This window comes from Anthonomus grandis, chromosome 17, assembly GCF_022605725.1.
Source record: "Anthonomus grandis grandis chromosome 17, icAntGran1.3, whole genome shotgun sequence".
In the NCBI taxonomy this organism is placed as follows: Eukaryota; Metazoa; Arthropoda; class Insecta; order Coleoptera; family Curculionidae; genus Anthonomus; species Anthonomus grandis.
Window position 1 is genome coordinate 5,196,598 of NC_065562.1, and position 19,061 is coordinate 5,215,658.

The following is a 19,061-nucleotide window of genomic DNA, read 5'->3' on the forward strand; positions in this document are numbered from 1 at the left end:
ACTGTGATTATGTTTATGGTTCTTGCTTAGATAATGATTGTAAAATGCGCATACAAAAAATTCAAAATGCCTGTATCAGATTGGTTTATGGCTTACGTAAGTATGATCATATTTCGCAATATTATAAAACAATTAACTGGCTTAAAATGGACAATCGTAGAATTCTTAATTTTTCCACTTTTTTGATAAAAATCATTAGCAGCCCAAAGGCACTTGCGACTATAAGGAATAGATTGTTGTTTAGAGCAAATGTACACGGGATAAATGTTAGAGCTAGAAATAAGTTAACCATGCCGGTCCATAGGAGTGCTATGTTTTAGAGATCGTTTTCTTACAATGCTGTTCAGTGCTACAATAAAATACCTACAGAATTTGTTGACCTTCGTGCAGATAAATTTAGGAGGAAATATAAAATTTTTCTTATGAATATTCAAAACAATTCTCTTACTATTTAATATGTATCAAATTTGCTGTTTTTTATAGAAGAAAACTTTTTTTGTGTTATATTATAATTGGGAATATTTCTTTAGATATAACATGTTATTATAATGTTACTTCAAATACACCCTGATCTGGTTCAGTGGAGTAGCTATATAAAGCTAGACTGCGCCAGGTTCAGGTACTTTGTTTTTTTTTTCATCAAGTTTGTAATGAATTTGAATAATAAAAGACATTTATTATTATTATTATTATTATTATCTAGAGATGATTGTAGGCAAAAATTCATAGAGTTAAATATTCTAACACTTCCTAACGTGTTTATTTTAGGAAATCTAATCTATATAAAACAAAATGTTTATAAATATCCTACAAATGACCGCCAGCATAAGTACCCGACCCGCTGCGGCGGGCGGCTTGCTGTTCCGTTTTGTAGACTTGAGAGGTGTCGAAGTGGCCCAAGATATTGAGGCAAAAAATATTACCACAAACTTCCAAATACACTGAAGGCTTTGACTGGCAGTCTGTTGAAGAGCAGGATGCGCCAAGTGCTCTTAAGAAATGTTTTATAGGACCACATACAGTTTCTCACATAAAATATCTCTTTTAGTGGTGACTAACTTATTCTGTTTGTTGATTGGTAATGTTTAGTGTCTTATATTTTTATTATGCGTATTTAAAAAAAAATTACATGTTTAGAAGTGCAAACTGCTTAGTATATTTTAACTTTTTTTAACTTTCTTTAAATTTTTAATTGTATATTTTATTGTTTTAAGGATAGTAGCTGATTTTTTTTTTGACTTGTGTAAACCTTTTTGGTATTTAACATGATTTGATTTGATTTGAAAACGGACGGCAAAACATGCCGAGCGCGCGCAACGGCATTTCACGTCCGTGTCTTAGTGGGCGGCCATAACGAAGCACCGCACATCGCACCTCACTTAGCATTGTACCTTAGCATCCGTGTGCTAACCAAATTTAACTATTAAATTCAATGCGTGCGGTCATACCGGCGCACCGCCCCTCGCTTCGCATTGTCTTTGTACCTAGGCGCATCGCACAGTAAATTGAGCTTAGTATTTTTCGGAGCCTCGCACATGGTCGTTCGCTTTGTTTTTGTAATTATTAGCGAGATGGATGAGGATAAATTAATTACCAGTGTGTTTACCAGGGAGGCGATCTGGAACAAAAGTAGTAGAAATCATCATAAATTCCTGTTCAGCATCATGTTGATGAAAATTCTGAACGGAGCATTCAGTTAGTAAGCAATATGGTTCCTCCTGGACCCTCATTTACGTTACACACTTTGCCAAGATCTACTTCTGTTCGTCATATTCAGGAAAAGTCTCAACAGAAGATGCAGTTATTAAACACTGATGTTTCTTCTGGACCATCATCTACGTTATATACCTCGCAAAGATCTACTCCCGCTCAAAATGTTCATGAAAATTCTTAACGGAACACTCAGTCATTAAATAATTTAATTCTTCCTGGACCATTACCTACGACACCTACTTTATTGACATCGCAACCTCGGTATTTACATGAAAACTCTGAGCAGAACATGCAGTTATCGAACAACGAAATTTCTGGACATACTTGGCATAGGTCTACTTCTACTCAGTCCTATCATGATAGTTCCGAACGAAACATCATTCCCGATAATCACCATCAACGTGACATCTCGTCCCAGCAATGCGCTTCACTCTTTTCAACCAATAACGCAAATTGGGGTGAATAGAAATATAAAAGTGGAAAGAAAAAATATATAAATAATATGAAGTAAAATATAATGTTTAAAGTTTTTGCTAATAGCAATGTTATTACTAATAGAACATGTTATAAAACCTACCGCAGTGTTAGCATTAACCTTTCTTCGACTACTATTGGTTGAGCATGACAGTTCTTCCAAGATAGGTTTACTTTATTCTCTATTTTACTTAAGGCATAATCAAATATCTTAATATTCATTTGCATGTACTCGAGAAAACTTCGACCATCTTTTCTTAAATCCTTATAAAGGTGATGGAATTCTCCAAAGTAACTTCGTTTTTTATTTAAAGGGTATACTGACATCCTTGGTTTATTTTTAATTAAATACCACTTTGTTAAGTTAGAATCTAATAAAATATCATCCTCATCTGACGATGATGAGGCCATGTTTAAAAGTAAAAACAAATTACTACGGAAAACGTACTGTGCGCTGTGCGCCAACGTGGACACTTGTCGGCAATGCTCTGTGCGAGGCAGGGGCGATACTATGGTATAGGCTTAGGGCGGTGCGTTGTGCGGTGCGCCGTTGTGGACGTACCCTTAGATTCACACGCATGTATTAATAAGCAAGCACCTTTAATTTCTGTAAATATGTGACAATAATGACAATTGACGTTTCTCTGTTGTATTCTAGTTCTTGTCGTAGTATATCGATTTTTGGCGGATTTTGAATGTTTGTTTGAAACGGATTTTTGCCGTTTAGATGCTCTTGTAATTGAGTTTGTATATAATATCTAATTACTATTTTTAATTGAATTGTTGGTAGTATCGCGTGGAAGGTCTGGGTAGTGGAGTTAAGTGAAGGCATTTGCTGCAATGAGTGCAATGGTAAGTTAAAAGTTTGATAGATCTGGTGACCAGTAGTGGGCATACAATGGACCCCATCCTGATAGAACCTATACTGCTAAGTTTGGTACTTCCAAAAATAGAATTCCACTGTTTTGAGGATATGTGTTGTACATAGCTAATATTTTTTGTGGCTTTTTTAACTCTTAATTAATTTTACCCAAATCAACTCTTATTTTAATAGTGGGTCTTCCACCATGTAATGTAGACATGCAAACAGCTCCTGTGGTTAGATTTTTAATTAAATTGCCAATAAGTCATAGTTTAAAAAAAAGTTAACGGTCTAGTTTAGCAACTTTTCTGAAAATAGCACCTAAAATTATGTGTGTTATTTTACTAAAAAAAACAATATTCCCATGTAAGAATTTACAAGTACAATTTAAAAAATTCTTTATTTCTTCAATAAATATAGTTATATAAAAGTTACAATATACAGGGTGTTTCCTAACTACGGTACGAAATTATACAGGGTAAGTTGTTAGGTCGTTTTATGAAATAAGTTCCTATAAATGTATGTCGGGAGTTGCTTTGTTTCTGAGATACAAGGCGATGAAGGTTCAAAAAAATAACGATATTTTAAAAATACTATAACTATCCTTAAACCAATTTGGTTGAAATTTGGTGCAGTTATTTGAAGTTATAAGATGCTTATTTAGCTGTAACTAGATTGAAATTATTAGGTCCAGTGGCGTGTCAGTGGGCACCACATGCTTATTGCTGAGAAAAAAACAAGGCCAATAATTGTTTTGCAGCTTTTTATTTATTTTTGTATTTAGGCAACTAAAAATACAACTTTTTCATATCTTATATTATATTCATATCTGGCATTGTTTTTGAAAAAAAAAATTTAAAGTATCTTTAACTCATTCTAAAAATTATCCATGCACGACAACATGAAATAAAAACCAATTAATTCGATAAACAATTTCGACCTTAAAGTAAATGAGCAAAATGCCTACCTTCTGATAAAATACACGACTGCAAATGATTTGTCATTGAGTGTCTGACACGCTCAAAAATACCTGGAGTATCCCTTATGATATTGCAATTGACAATTATCCGATTCCTCAAGTCATTCACATCTAGAACAGGAGTTTTATAAACAAGAGCCTTCAGATGGCCCCATATATAGTAATCCAGGGGATTCATATCAGGACTGCGAGCTGGCCAATTTTGAGGTCCTGCATGTCCAATCCAGCAATTAGGGTAGATGACGTCGAGATGCTGATGAGCAAGAACACTGAAATGAGCTGGAGCCCCGTCGTGCATAAACCACATGTTGACTCTTACTTGTAGGGGTACTTCTTCTAATAAAGTGGGTAAATGGTGTTGCAAGAAATCTGTGTAGGATCCACCTGTTAATCTTGCCGGTAAAAAAAATGGGCCAATTAGGTAGTCACCAATAATTCCTATCCAAACATTCAGCGAACATTGTTGCTGAAAATGAGTTTCTCTAATAACATGGGGATTTTCGTCGGCCCAAAAATGATCATTGTGGAAGTTCATAATAGCATCTCTTGAAAAATTTGCCTCGTCCGTAAATAAAATATTTGGTAGGAAATTATTATGTACCATCGTATAAATCAACCACCTGCAAAATATTAATCTTGGATGAAAATCCCAAGGCAGCTTGTACACGCTGTATGTGATATGGATGCAGGAGGTTTCTTTTTAGAACTTTCCAAATGGTTTTTGTACTGACTTCAAGCTGCAGTGCAATCTTCCTGATACTATTGGAAGGATCTTCTTCTATCGCATCAAGTATAGCTTCTTCCAGTTCAGGCGTTGTTATAGTTTCTGGTCTTCCACCACACATATTTTTATTAAAACTCCCAGTTTTACATAATTTTGCATGTAGTTTTCTAAATGTTTTTGCACGGAATTACTCTGTTAGGATATCTGTTCTGTTGCTCCTTTGTGTGATGCTCTGGGTGGTTATGGCTTGCATCATCTATTTCAGGCAGCAACTAGACAGGGTGTTTGCTTGGATAATGTCTTTGTAAGTCCCCATATCAATGTACTTTCATCACTTGTTGTACAACCCAATATCTCAGACCATGATGGTCAGCAGGTTGACTTTTCAGTACCTACATCCCGCAGTTTAATACATACAAAAAAAATATGCCGGCCTGTAACACAACATGGGCTTTTTAATTTCCATAACATTATTTCAGATACACCTTGGCATTTTGTATCAGAGCCTAACATATTGGTTGAAGAAAAGTTTATCACATTTCTAAACATTTTACAGCTTGAAGTGTTTTCCCATAAAGCAGTTTACTGTGAGATCAGATCAATCCAATAATATTTCCTAGTTTAGTGACGAGCTTAGAGGGATGCGTGAGAGGCTTAGGTTTCTTGAATTGGTGAGTAAACAATACACAGATGTATATCATAAAAATGTGTTTCTTCGGTACAGAAATAAATACAACAAAGCAATAAAAGTAGCAAAAATTAAAGCAAATGACCGACTCATTCAATCTTCAAGTAATCCTGGTCGCACTATGTGGCAAGTCATAAATAAATCTTGTGGCAATAAAACTGGAAGGGTTAGAGATTGTAGTCTTACAGCGAATGATTTTAACAACTTCTTTTTGGGTGTAGGTCAGGGTATCATGTCAGGAATGCCAATTTCAAATATTGATCCAATATCATTGATTCCCAAACATGATATTGTTTTTTCTTTCAATGAAGTATCCTATAACAAAGTCCGTGATATTATCTCCAGCCTCAAAAATAAAAATAGTAAGGATATTTTTGGTCTAAATGTTAAAATATTAAAATCAATTACAAATGAAATTATTGTTCCACTTACAAATTTAATCAATTTGTGCCTTAAAGAATCCTGCTTTCCATCTGTTTTAAAGGAGGCACTTGTAATTCCTTTGTTTAAGAAGGGTGATTGCAATAAACCAGATAATTACAGGCCTATATCTCTTTTACCAATTGTGTCTAAGATTTTAGAGAGGTGTCTAGCTGAACAGATTGTGGGCTTCTTTGAAAAAAACAACTTATTTAGCAAATGTCAATTTGGTTTTCGTAAAGACAAAAGTACAGTTCTGGGCGTCTTGGATTTGGTTTCAGATATTCTTGAAGGTTTTCAAAATTTTCAATATGACACAGTTCTTTGCTGCGACCTGAGTAAAGCTTTTGATTGCGTCGACCATGGGATCCTTCTTGGAAAGCTCAAAGCCTATAATTTTAATCCATCAAGCATTCAACTTATGAAATCTTACCTTGAGGGCAGGTGTCAGTCTGTGAGTTTTGCTGGGGTGGCGTCGGCAATAGGCGATATTACAATGGGTGTGCCTCAGGGGTCAATTCTGGGACCCATTCTTTTTTTAATATATATCAATGATCTTCCACTAATTAGCGAATATGCAAAATTTACCCTCTTTGCCGATGACACCACAGTATCCTTTCAGGCTGACACTCTGGGTGCTTCCCTGGAGGGATCCCTGGTGGCGCGGGAAGGAGTTGAAAGCTGGTTCTGCAGCAATCGGCTTCTCATGAACTCAGATAAGACACTTAAAATCATTTTCTCTATGAGGGAACTTGGGCAGGTGGAGTCTGCTGACACAGCTAAATTCCTAGGAGTCACACTAGACCAACATTTACATTGGGGTCATCACATCAACCAACTGATTTTAAAGCTAAACAAAGCTGCCTATCTAATAAGAGGGCTCAGTGATAGGGTCTTAGCAGCAGTTCTGAGAACTGCATACTTTGGTGTTTTCCATTCACACTTGTCATATAGTATTCTAGCCTGGGGACATGCATCTGATACCAAACGTGTGTTCGGTATACAGAGAAGGGTGATAAGGGTACTAGCTGGTCTTGCATATAGGGAGGACTGCAAGGCAGCCTTTAAACAACTTGGCATTCTCACCCTGCCCTCAGTGTACATTTTGGAAAACCTTCTGTATGTTAAACGTAATATTCAGTCTTTTACTACTCACCAAGATATACATGGCTATAATACTCGCCATAGAACTGACTTTGTACCTCCTTACTGCCATCTGGAAAGGTGTCGGGATGGACCGGGCTTTTGGGGAATAAAATTATTTAATGCTCTTCCCTCTGAAATAAAATAGTTACCTCTAAACAGTTTTAAAACAAAAATCAAAAAAGTTTTATTAGTGAATGCTTTTTATTCATTAGAGGAGTTTTTTAACCACATATTTTAAGGTGATTTTACTGTGTTTTTATAACATCATTTATTGTTTTAGTTATAGTCGAATTTTAATTTAATGTTCTTAGTGTTAGTACTGTTAAGTAGTCTGTTTTGATTTTACCTATGTATTTTTTGACTTGTGTAAAATTTATATTACTGGCATCAATAAAAATTATGATTATGATTATGATTATTATGATTATGGTAAATTCTTTGTGCTTCTTCCGCATTTCCATTTGCTAATCCATAAATACAGTGCATGTCAGTCATTTCATGGTTACTAAAATTATTCATGATGGAATAATGAATTACTGCTAATTGACAGCTGAATTTTACTTATAGCAGTTCTATCACTGTTAGCTGGTCTCCAAAGCAGGTAGGTACAAAGGAGGTACTTGAATGGACTTGCCAATTATTTGTCATAAGAAGCAATGTATTTGTTATTTTGTTGTATTTCAAAAATCTGATAATAAAAATCGTAGAAGTTGAATGTTTATTATCATAGTAAACAAGACACAAGAGACCAGGACATTTTGCTCATGTACTTTAAGGTTGAAATTGTTTATTGAATTAATTGGTTTTTATTTCATGTTGTCGTCCATGGATAATTTTTAGAATGAGTTAAAGATACTTTAAATTTTTTTTCTCGAAAACAAAGCCAGATATGAAGATAATAAGATAAGATATGAAAAAGTTGTATTTTTAGTTGCTTAAATACAAAACTAAATAAAAAGCTGCAAAACAATTAATTATTGGCCTTGTTTTTTTCTCAACAATAAGCATGTGGTGCCCACTGACACGCCACTGGACCTAATAATTTCAATCTAGTTACAGCTAAATAAGCATCTTATAACTTCAAATAACTGCGGTTTAAGGATAGTTATAGTATTTTTAAAATACTGTTATTTTTTTGAACCTTCATCGCCCTGTATCTGAGAAAGCAACTCCCGACATACGTTCATAGGAACTTTTTTTCATAAAATGACCTAACGATTCACCCTGTATAGTTTCTTTTTTTTTCTTTTTCTCAAGTACTTTATTGTCGAAAATTTGGTACATGTACACGAATTTTATTGACAAAGCTTCAGAAAATAAATACAATCAAATCAGATTTTACAAAACAAATATAAAAAATTTATACAACATATAATATGCCTAAAAAAAAAAAAATGCAAGAGAAAAATGTTACAAACAAAATCTTTATAAAACAAAATATATGCATGTAGACAAAGGTAGCAGAGATAAAGGGACACATAAAGGTATGCTCAAAATTAAAATTAACAGATTAAAAGCTTAGCATCTACTACACAACATCCTCAGCCTTAAAAAAGTCTTCAATCGAATAAAAGGCTTTTAGAAGCAAATATGACTTCAGTTTATAACGAAACTGGCGCAAAGACGTTCAGTCTTCCACGCTAATGTGATTATAAATCATTAAACCGCGATATATAAATGAATCTTTGATAGATGTAAAATGAGGAATAGAAAGGGCAATATTATTAATCTGTCTGGTAGGATAACTGTGATGTCGGATTGGAAAACTGTTCTTATTTTTGAATATTAAACATGCAGTTTCCAAAATAAATAATGATGGTAGGGTCAAAATACGGCTCTCTTTGAAAAGATTACCACAATGCATTCTAGAATGGGCCTTAAATAAACTTCTGACAGCCCTCTTTTGCAGCACAAAAACAGACTGAAACAGATAATTTGAACATGCACCCCAAAATGGAAGAGCATACCTTAAATGCGACTCGAACAAAGCAAAGTACACATCATGAGCAACATCTCTGCCCAGCTCATGAATGGTTGCCCTAACAGAGAAGCAGCCAGAAGCAAGTTTTTTATTTAACTTTATTATATGGTCAGAAAACTTTAAATCTTTATCAATGACTAAACCAAGAAATGCAGAATTGTCTACCATGTCCAATGCGTTCTCACCAAAATCAAGACTCTCAGCTTGAAAATTGAAACCAATAATATGGGACTTTGACATATTTAAGCAAAGTTGATTGAAATCACACCATTGCTTTAATTTCAGGAGATCGGCTGCAACATCTCTGATAAGCTGCTTGGGATCTTTATTTGACCATAAAACCGTTGTGTCGTCAGCAAACAATGTAAAATGTCCACATATGCTAAGAGTAATAAGATCATTAATGTATACAAGAAATTGAAGGGGACCAAGAACTGACCCCTGTGGAACACCACAATCCACAGACTCCCTACCAGAAAAGTCACCATTAAGGTACACAGACTGCTCGCGACCAGACAAATAGCACTCAAACCACTTCAGTGCAACACCCCTAACTTCATAAGCAGAAAGCTTCTGAAGCAGTATCCTATGACTCACACAATCAAAAGCTTTGGACAAGTCACAGAACACCGCCGCAGTCGCCTCTCTTACATTAACACCCTGGAGAAGTTTGGACAAGAAATCAAACATAGCGTCAGAGGTGCTTTTCCCTGATAGAAAACCAAATTGTTCATCTCGAAGAACCCCTTCCCCCAGAAGAAACCCTAAAAGACGATCCTTCAGAAGTCTTTCAATTAACTTAGATAAAGTAGACAAAATTGAAATCGGCCTATAGTTGGATGGACTAGAACGATCACCAGCTTTATAAAGAGGCAAAATTTTTGCTAATTTTAGGCAAAAAGGAAATGTGCCCGACTGAAATGAAATATTAATAGCATCAGAAAGAGCCTGAATAGCACTCAAAGGAAGTTTTTCCAATAAATTCACTGAAATACCATCATCACTAGATGCCCTTTTCTTTTTCATCGATCCTATAGTGCAAAAAATGTCCCTGGGAGTAGTGGGGCTGAGGTAAAATGAGTTTCCACTAGTGGTAGGTAAAAATTTGAGAGGGTCATAAGTGGAAGAGAGACCCTTTGTGAGGATATCAGCAACTGAACAAAAGTACTTATTCAATATGTCAGAATCAATCTGCACTTCTTGAGAGCCATTACTTCTGGACACAACCCCATTAACAATTGACCATGACCAGTTTCGTACCGTAGTTAGGAAACACCCTGTATATTCATAAGATACAATCAAAACATTCAAGCAATTTGGTTCTAATTCTATAAAAAGATGATTCACCTTGGTTTTAAAGAGTTTTTTATATGAGATGGATTAAATATTGACTGGTAAATTAAGCCATATTTTAGCGAGTAAGTGCCTCTAAGTGTCTTTAAGACATGTGATTCAAGAGATCAAGGCATGACATCACAGTATAAGGCCCTTTAAGCATTTGATAGCGGTCTCCCAAGGCTGCTAATAAACTCAATATGTCAGAAGGGAAGATATACAAACAATAGTAAACCATAAATTGATGTCAAATTATTGATACTTTTTTGAGTTGAAAAGCATTAAATTTTTTAGTATTAGTTTATTTAATTTCTCTGTGTTATAAAGTTGATCTGCATTGAGAAGCTCTGAGAATGAGAAATTTGGGATAATTATTAATTACTGTGATTTTTTGTTTTTTCTTTAGTAAAAGTAGTATTAAAAGTTAATTAATTAAAGAAAGTAGATAAATGATATATTTTGTGTAATTTCAGTTTAAAAATTAGTGAATATATTTCCTAGGTATTTATTGCAATTGTTTAAGCATTTTGAAAAGTGTTTGGAATGAGGCAAACTAATTTGGATCTCGTTAAGATCTAGATCCAACCTTAAAAATGTATAAGTTTGGTTTTAGGCTAAAAATGCTTTGAAAACTGAGACAAATGGGTGTTTTTTCATGATTAGTAAGCTCTTAGACATGACATCATTCAAGCAAAAAAATTATATGATGCAAAGCTTGAGACTTTGTAAGGCAACTGAGTAAGGATCTTACTCGCTAAAATATGGCTTTATTTTATAAAAGATACACATGTATTTAGAACACCTCTCTGTCATAGGTAGATGGTGTATTGGGAAGTTAACATTAAATTTACTGTTCTTGTGTTATATCATGGATGGTACATTTGTAATTCAAAATCTTCTCAGTGATTGGAAAAGAAACTTAATAATTCCATTTTATAAAATGCAGATACAGTTTAGTTTAAATGCACAGATTTCTAAAAATTCAATATCTCAATCAAAAAATCAATTTCCATTATACTGCATTTTCTTAAAAAACTCATTATTCTTTTCTGAGCTACAAATTTACTTTTTACCCCATAACTACCTCCTAAAAACACAACATACTTAGAATAGATTCAAAATTTGCAAGATACATTATTTTTTGATTTCTTTCCCTCATAATAATAATAATAATAATAATAATATCCTTTATTTGCCAACAAAATCATATACAGGATGACAAAGCAACATCATACAAAGGAGGATCTAGCTCCCATAGTATATATATCCATATATCCCATATATTAATTTTGCTTATCTAGAATTCATAGAGGCAATACCCTTATATAAACAAAATAACAATATTCAAAATAAATATTCTAAATATCTAAAATAATCACAATTATTATCTAAAAGTAAAATTATAAAAACATTTAATATGCAACCAGTGGTAAACAGATTTTTTAAATTGGACTGTAGATTCAATGCTTCTATCAGCAGGAATCATTCTATAAGGCCTGATGGCCATATAATAAGAACCCCCTTGATAGTAAGCTGAATTATGAGCTGAGTTTATCTTTTCTGAACCAACTATTTGACTTTCTCCATAGAGCTTTTGCTTACAACCTCTTTAAAGTTTACCTCTCCTAACTGCTGAATTTGTGTCATTTATATAACATGTAATATTTTCTGTTTAACCATCTCCTATGGAGAAAAGATCAAGGACAAAATATGAATAAAATAGACCCAATTTACTATACTGTGTTATACCAAACTTATTATGTAATATCTTAGGCTTATATCTGCATGCATTGCTCTCTTTGCATTTTTACAGTTTTTTGTTAGTCAACATAAGAATAAAATAACTTCAAAGCATTTTTCTTACAGCAGTTCAAGCTTTCTTATAAGTAACTCCCCATTGCTGTAAGTTATATGCCAATTAAATAAACTCATTTTATTTGTCAGTTTTCTCTCAGCTTGCTCAGAGAATTCCGCCCACTTTGGCTGATCCATTATCATCTGTTACATTATCATTTAGAGGTTGATTTTGAAATGGTTAAAATCATTTTCATCTGACAGGTGTCAAAGGCTTCATTTGATCTGATCAGAAAAGTTTAATATTTAATAAAGTGTCACGGCAGATGTGCCGTAGGTCTCTGTTCCTGGTCCCCTACTATTTTTGATCTATTTTAATAATCTGTCCCTGTTTGATGTTTATTGTCCCTTAAAACCACTAAAACAAAAAGGGTCTAAACCATTGTGGTTAACACATAATTTAAAAAAATGATTTAAAGAGAGTTAAAACATAAAGCTTTTAAAAAATATCTTTATCTAAAGACTGATGATAGTAGAAAGTATTACATTGATCTTAAGAATTATGTAAATGTGACAGTAAAGGCAGAAAAAAAGGCATATTATTCTCAAGAAATTAACAAGTGTCAAGGACCACATAAAACTAAGGACTTTTGGAAAAAAATCTCTAATTGGAAAGTCAATAACAATGCACCTGCAGAAATTCCTTCTAATCTAAGAGAGCCAACACTTGTTAATAATTATTTTCTGGATAGTGTGCCTCAATTACCGATTGATCCAGATAATTTGGACATTTCTTAATTCCTCAATCAATGGGGAGCCATTTCATTTTAAACTAGTCTCTGAAAATGAAGTTTATAAAACCATAAACAGTATTAGAAGCAATGCTATTGGGGTAGATGAGATCTCTATAAAAATTTTAAAAGCTTGCATTCCTATTTGCCTAAAACCTCTAGTGAACATTATTAATAATTCTTTATCTTCTGGGTGTGTCCCTGACATCTGGAAAAAAGCCCTTGTTGCTCCAGTACTCAAAGTGAACAATCCAACCAATATTAATGAACTAAGACCAATTAGTATTTTGCCAACTTTATCTAAACTAATTGAGAAAATTGTAAGAGGTCAATTGCTCTATTATTTATTAAGCAGAAACATTATCCCAAAATTTTAGTCTGGCTTTAGACCAAATCATAGCTGTACGACAGCTCTTCTAAAAATAACAGATATTGCTCTATCTCTGGATAATGGACAATGTTGTCCCTCTGTTTTGATAGATATGACAAAAGCCTTTGATACTCTCAATATAGAACCATAAATATGTAATTTAATGGCAAAACTAAAGCACTACAATATTCAGGCAAATGGGTGGTTTAAAAGCTACTTTCAAAACAGGCAGTAAAGGTGACTAATGATGAAGGTGTGGTAACTTCTGGGTGGAGAAATGTAACTCAGGGAGTCCCGCAAGGGTTGCCTGCCTGAAGCTTTGGATTTAATTAATGCTGACTTACAGAGGATCTCTGATTGGGCTGGCTCACTTTTTATAAATTCTGGTAAAACACAGGCAACCCTGTTCTCGAGAAATGAAAGTACCTTGAATAATGGAGCACCAAGTAAATTAAATATTAAGGGTGTTGAATTGGAATGGGTCAAGTAAAAAACCTGGGCTTTTGCATGGATAATCAAATGTCATTTAATGCACATGTAAATAAGATCTGTCAATAGTCATATTATAAATTAAAGTCATTATATGAATTTAAGAATATTTTGCCTGCTAGTCAATATAGTGAAATAGTTAATAAGGCTTACCATTCTTTGGGTTTTGTAACAAGAAACAGTAGAAATTTTAAAGTCAGCACTATCATTAGGCTTTATAATGCCCTTGTTAGGCCACATATGGAGTATGCCTCTACTATCTGGTCACCTGAATCATCATCACATTCAGACATGATTGAGAAGGTACAGAAAAGATTTTTAAGATTTCTGTATGTCAGAAAGAACAAAGAATACCCATATATGGTGTCATACAGGGCAATGTTAAAAACATTTGACTTCCAGATGCTCTGTACCAGAAGGCAGAATCAGGCAGTCATTTTTATATATTTCATTGTAAACAATATTAAATACTTGAGCTGTGATCTAATTGAATACATTTCTTTTAAGATACCAAAGACTAGATTAAGAGTAACTAATAAAGAGCTTTTTTATATATTTATCAGGGTTAAGGAAATTAGGAGGTTGCTTGAGCATCGGGACATAGTTTAGGACTCATGTTTTACTTTTTTATTCTTATTTTTTTTTCTCTTAGGTTTAGTGTTATTGTTGCGAAATCATTTTAATATGTTTTTTGTTTGTTTTTTTTTCTCCTGTTATAGGCTTTACATGTAATTAATATTATGTAATTTATATAGTGTTTGTAAAGTTTTTTGAATAAATATTTTTCATCCTACTTTCACAATAACTAAATTACCCCTGCCAAATTAATCTGCGGTAAGTGCTTCGGTATTTATTAAAATAATGCATAAAATGATTATTATAAGCTGCAAACTTGCGCGAATTGAGTGCAAACATCTCATATTTCTACCAGCTATTCGTAGACCTTGATCCAAGGTTTTTTTTTGAGTAGATCTTAAAGTTATTATAGGAAATACTCTTTCAAACACGCTCATAAGAAGACTATGAAAGCTGGTCAATAAATCATCTCCCCTGCAGATACTCCAATCAAGATCCTGACATGCATCGGAAAGCTTAGTATAATTATAAATTCTTGAAAATTCTTGTTCCAATGCTCTTGTAGTCAAGTTGGGTTGTATAAGTGTGGCTTAAGTTGGAATTACACACATTTTAAGCCTCTTCCCATAATTTCAGGTGCGGTTAAATGTCAAAATATATATATTTTTTTGCAAATAATTTCTACATAAAAATTTGCCTTTTTCTTCATCGGAATATTGTTTCTAGTAAAATTACACACATTTTAAGCCTTTTCCCATCATTTTAGATGCAATTTTCAGGAAAGGTTGCTACCCTAGAACTTTCCAACAAAACATCTGTGATCAACTCCATGTAGTTGAGAACATTGATAAAAAGATTTATTGTAAACTAAAGTTTGATGTAAAATAAGTAAAAGTCTAAAGTAAGAAATGTTGAGTTGATGTGATGAAGAAAATTTAAGTTAACTAACTAACATAGTGTTTCCTAAAATATCGACGCCAATCTTGATCCAACTTTAAATGGATGGCTCAAACACAAAGAGATAAATAAAGGAGGTAATTTCAAATATGACAATGGGGTCTGATTCCCTCATTATTTTCAATAAATATTTATTTTAATCAGTTTAAATAAGTGTAAATCTTTGAGTGGCATAGTTCTTACATAAAATATAAGACTAAGTTTAAATAAAAGTTTCTATCGACTTGGATACACTCCCTAAGTAGGCTACTCTCCTTTGAATGGAGCTCCTCAAATTTAGTTTTTTTGCATTATTTTTGAAACCAAACCAAACTTTTAAAATTTAGTCAGGGGGCTGTAGTTTTAGTTTTATGAGAATTTTGATCTTTGAAAAGTAATTGCATAAATTAATAGAAATCTTATATTTAAAACTCACCTAATAAGCCTGTTTTGGTAAAATATGGTTGCATACCCAAAGAAAAAGTGAGAATGTTATTAGTGCATTAAGTTAGACTTGCACATCTACTAATTTTTATTAAGCTTAAATATACAAACTTTCAATTCAGTAAATTTTATCCAAATGGATTTATCCTAAAAAAATGTTTGAAATAATTTCAACTGAAAGTGAAAGTTAATGATATTGGATTTTGTCGCTGATTGGTCACCTTATAAGAGCCATATCCTCCCAGCGCTCACTGTTTCTATAGCTTTACATATTTCTGAAAAAATATCTAGTTTTTATTATTATTATTTATATTAATTATCATAATTTAAATATATGTGATGTGCAATTGTCTTGTTGGATTTTCAATATTTCACGTTTTTGGATGGGTCAACTAGATAGCTTAACTCCAGACCCTGGATTTCCTAATGTTTGTTAAATTTTAAAACTCAGAAAATCTAAATTCAAAAAAGAAAATCTACTAGCAACGACAAAGGAAGTATGTTGAATTATTTGAAAGTTCAAAAGAAATCTTATATTATGCTAAATGGTCCTATTTTTGACCAATTCATGGTTTTTTTTAGCAATTATTTATTAGGTTTTAGCACAAAAGTTTAAAAGAGGTATTCTTAGTTTGACTTGATTGGAGGCCCTGTTTATGAAAAAATTGACATTGAGAATTAATCTAAAACTAAGTTTAGTTTAAAAATCTAAATCAATTTTAGTGATACATGCCATATCAATTTTCTTTAATCTAGTTATTTTAACACTTTAAAATCATGAAGATTTGTTTGGCAAATAAAGAATATTATTATTATATATTTTATTGACAAGATAATGAACATAATATTAGAAATTTTGATAACTTACAAAATGATTTCTTTAGCTTAAGTCCTACATATTGTATGTACTCTCACATAAAAGCATTTGATGCAAAAAAATATTTTTTTTTTTTTCCTGTATATTTCATGTTTTTGTTCCTAATATAGTGAGTTTATTTACTACCACTGTTATGTTCAAACTATAGATAATCAAGTCGTCATTATGTTACCAAAAAAAAAATTCTGCCTGTCTCTTTTTACATAACTGGAAATTGAACTTAAAAATAATAGTAATGAAATTTAACACATAAACATGAAATAAGAATTATATTCACCTTAAAAACCTGCTGAAGTCCAAGGTTTGATTCCAAGGTTATCATGAATTGATAACTGTGCTATTTTGCAATCTGAGTTGAATAAGCTTATTGCCAAAAAGGTGCTTTACAAGTGGCACCTTTAACTAATAAATTAATATAAAAAGATTTTTTTGGAAAATGTTAACATTAGTAAGGAGACATAATTATTAAATACAAAAATAACTTTAAAGATCATGTTACAATCCTGATTTTTTTAAATATTTTTGATAGTTGTACAACATTGAATTTCAAATTAAAATCAGCTCAATTCTTCTTTTGCAATTTCTTTTTATCTTTTTCTTATTTCCTTCTTTTTTCTTTTTAACTTTTTATCTTGCTTTGCTTTTGGCAAAGAGCCCAATTACAAAAGAATTTGTTCGAATTACTTTCGTAGGCGCAGATTCGATAGCCATACAATACACTTTTTATATAATAATGTAATAATTAACATTTTTGAAACATTTAATTTTTGGTACGGTTTTTATTCATTTACACTTTTAACGTAAAAGGACAATAGTTAAATTCATTTATTAAATATGTACCTATGCCTATGAATTAAGAAAATAAAATAAATGAGCTATTTTATTTCAATCACCAGTATAAGGACGCATACCAAATTTGGCAAAAATTCGATAACTTGTTTAGAAGATATAAGCAAAAATGTGTACTTAGAGGAGCACATTTAACGCCCCGTATCTCGGCTCTCAACAACTTGTGGACTAAGGCAAGTTTACCTAAATTAACTTACTAAAAGCCACTCTTATCTCTCACCATTATTCTGGTAAAGCTGTACAGGCCTTTTAGATAAATCCACTATTATCACAATTTTAATAATTTATTTTCAGGCGGGCAACGATGTGACCGATGGCGATGCGCCAACTTCGTCTTCCAATCAGCCTAAGAAGCAACCAAAGAAGGGAACAATTGAACAAACGTACCAGAAAAAGTCACAATTGGAACATGTCTTGCTTAGGCCTGATACCTACATTGGATCTGTGGAAAAGGTAAAATTTTTATTATTATTCAAATTATGTGTAAATTATAAACTGATTTGCTGTGAATTGATAATTACCAAAAAGTTTTTTACATTTTAGGTCAGTTCCACCTATTTAGACATATTATTATGAAATCAGTTAAAATCTATATTGGGTATTACTCCTCTTAATTTCAATTAGGAAAAAATAAATTTAGAAAGTACTATCTGATGTGTGAAAAGAAAGAAAATAGAATTTTCAATATTTGGAAAAATTGTGAATTTAGGATTTTCTAACGATATTTTCTTTAAATTAAATACATAACTACTATTATAAAACTTCAAAGGACAGAACTTCAGCAATTCACAATGAAATTCAAAGGCAAAAGCTAACACCTTTATTAATTATGTAGTATGCAGGCATTTAGTAAATTTACCAGTAGGACTATAACTACAACGGCGATTAAGACTTAAGGCGACGAGACTCATCCACGCTACTTTTAATCAAATATATAAACTCAATTTAAAACAGTTCAGGAAAGTTAAGATATTTTTAACTTTGCATTATTTAAAAAACATGCACACCAGCCATTTCCAGCAGTTATTTCCTTCATATTTCTTCCTTTAGTTGAAAATCAATATTTTAATAAATGATTATTTAATATGATGCCTGAACAAAGTAGGTTTTCAATGTAAATCTGTAATTTTATATCCTGTGTCAAATCAATTATAAAAAACCGAACATTTAACTATCCTGGACATATAATGTTTCATTATAATATTTTCTGAAAATGTGACTTTTGAATATGTTCTTTAAGTCTAAAATATTTTTTCTACTAACGAGCATAAATATTTCTATTCATACCAAATTTTTGATGTGTGTATTACTGTAAGAGGAAATAATTTATAAAAGCATATATTATCGTTTTAATTTTTGTAATTATAATGTAGACTGAAGTTTTTCGATGTTCCCGATTTATCAAATCCTTGTTTTAGTTATATCTAAATCTAATAAACATACATTTTTGTGCTGACAAATTGACTATTTTGACTGAAAATTATTCATGACGTAATTAAACTTTGGAATGTCCTAAGAAACATAACTTTTGTGATAGGAACAAACTATTTTTATATTAAGGAAAAAGTCCATTCTAAAGTGGAGTCAATATAATATTGAAAAGTTAGTAGGGG

The 19,061-nt window shown here is 32.3% G+C and overlaps 1 protein-coding gene across 3 annotated transcripts in view; it reads left to right on the top strand.

Moving 5' to 3' along the window:
* The first annotated feature begins 2,837 nt into the window (after positions 1-2,837).
* LOC126746342 (DNA topoisomerase 2) overlaps positions 2,838-19,061 on the top strand; it is a 229,390-nt gene continuing 213,166 nt past the window's right edge. For all 3 annotated transcript variants that reach the window (XM_050454561.1, XM_050454562.1, XM_050454563.1), the window contains exons 1-2: positions 2,838-3,039; positions 17,743-17,901. In XM_050454561.1, coding sequence (XP_050310518.1) covers positions 3,028-3,039; positions 17,743-17,901 — 171 coding nt within the window. In that variant the 5' untranslated portion in view covers positions 2,838-3,027. The remainder of the gene's footprint in view (positions 3,040-17,742; positions 17,902-19,061) is intronic.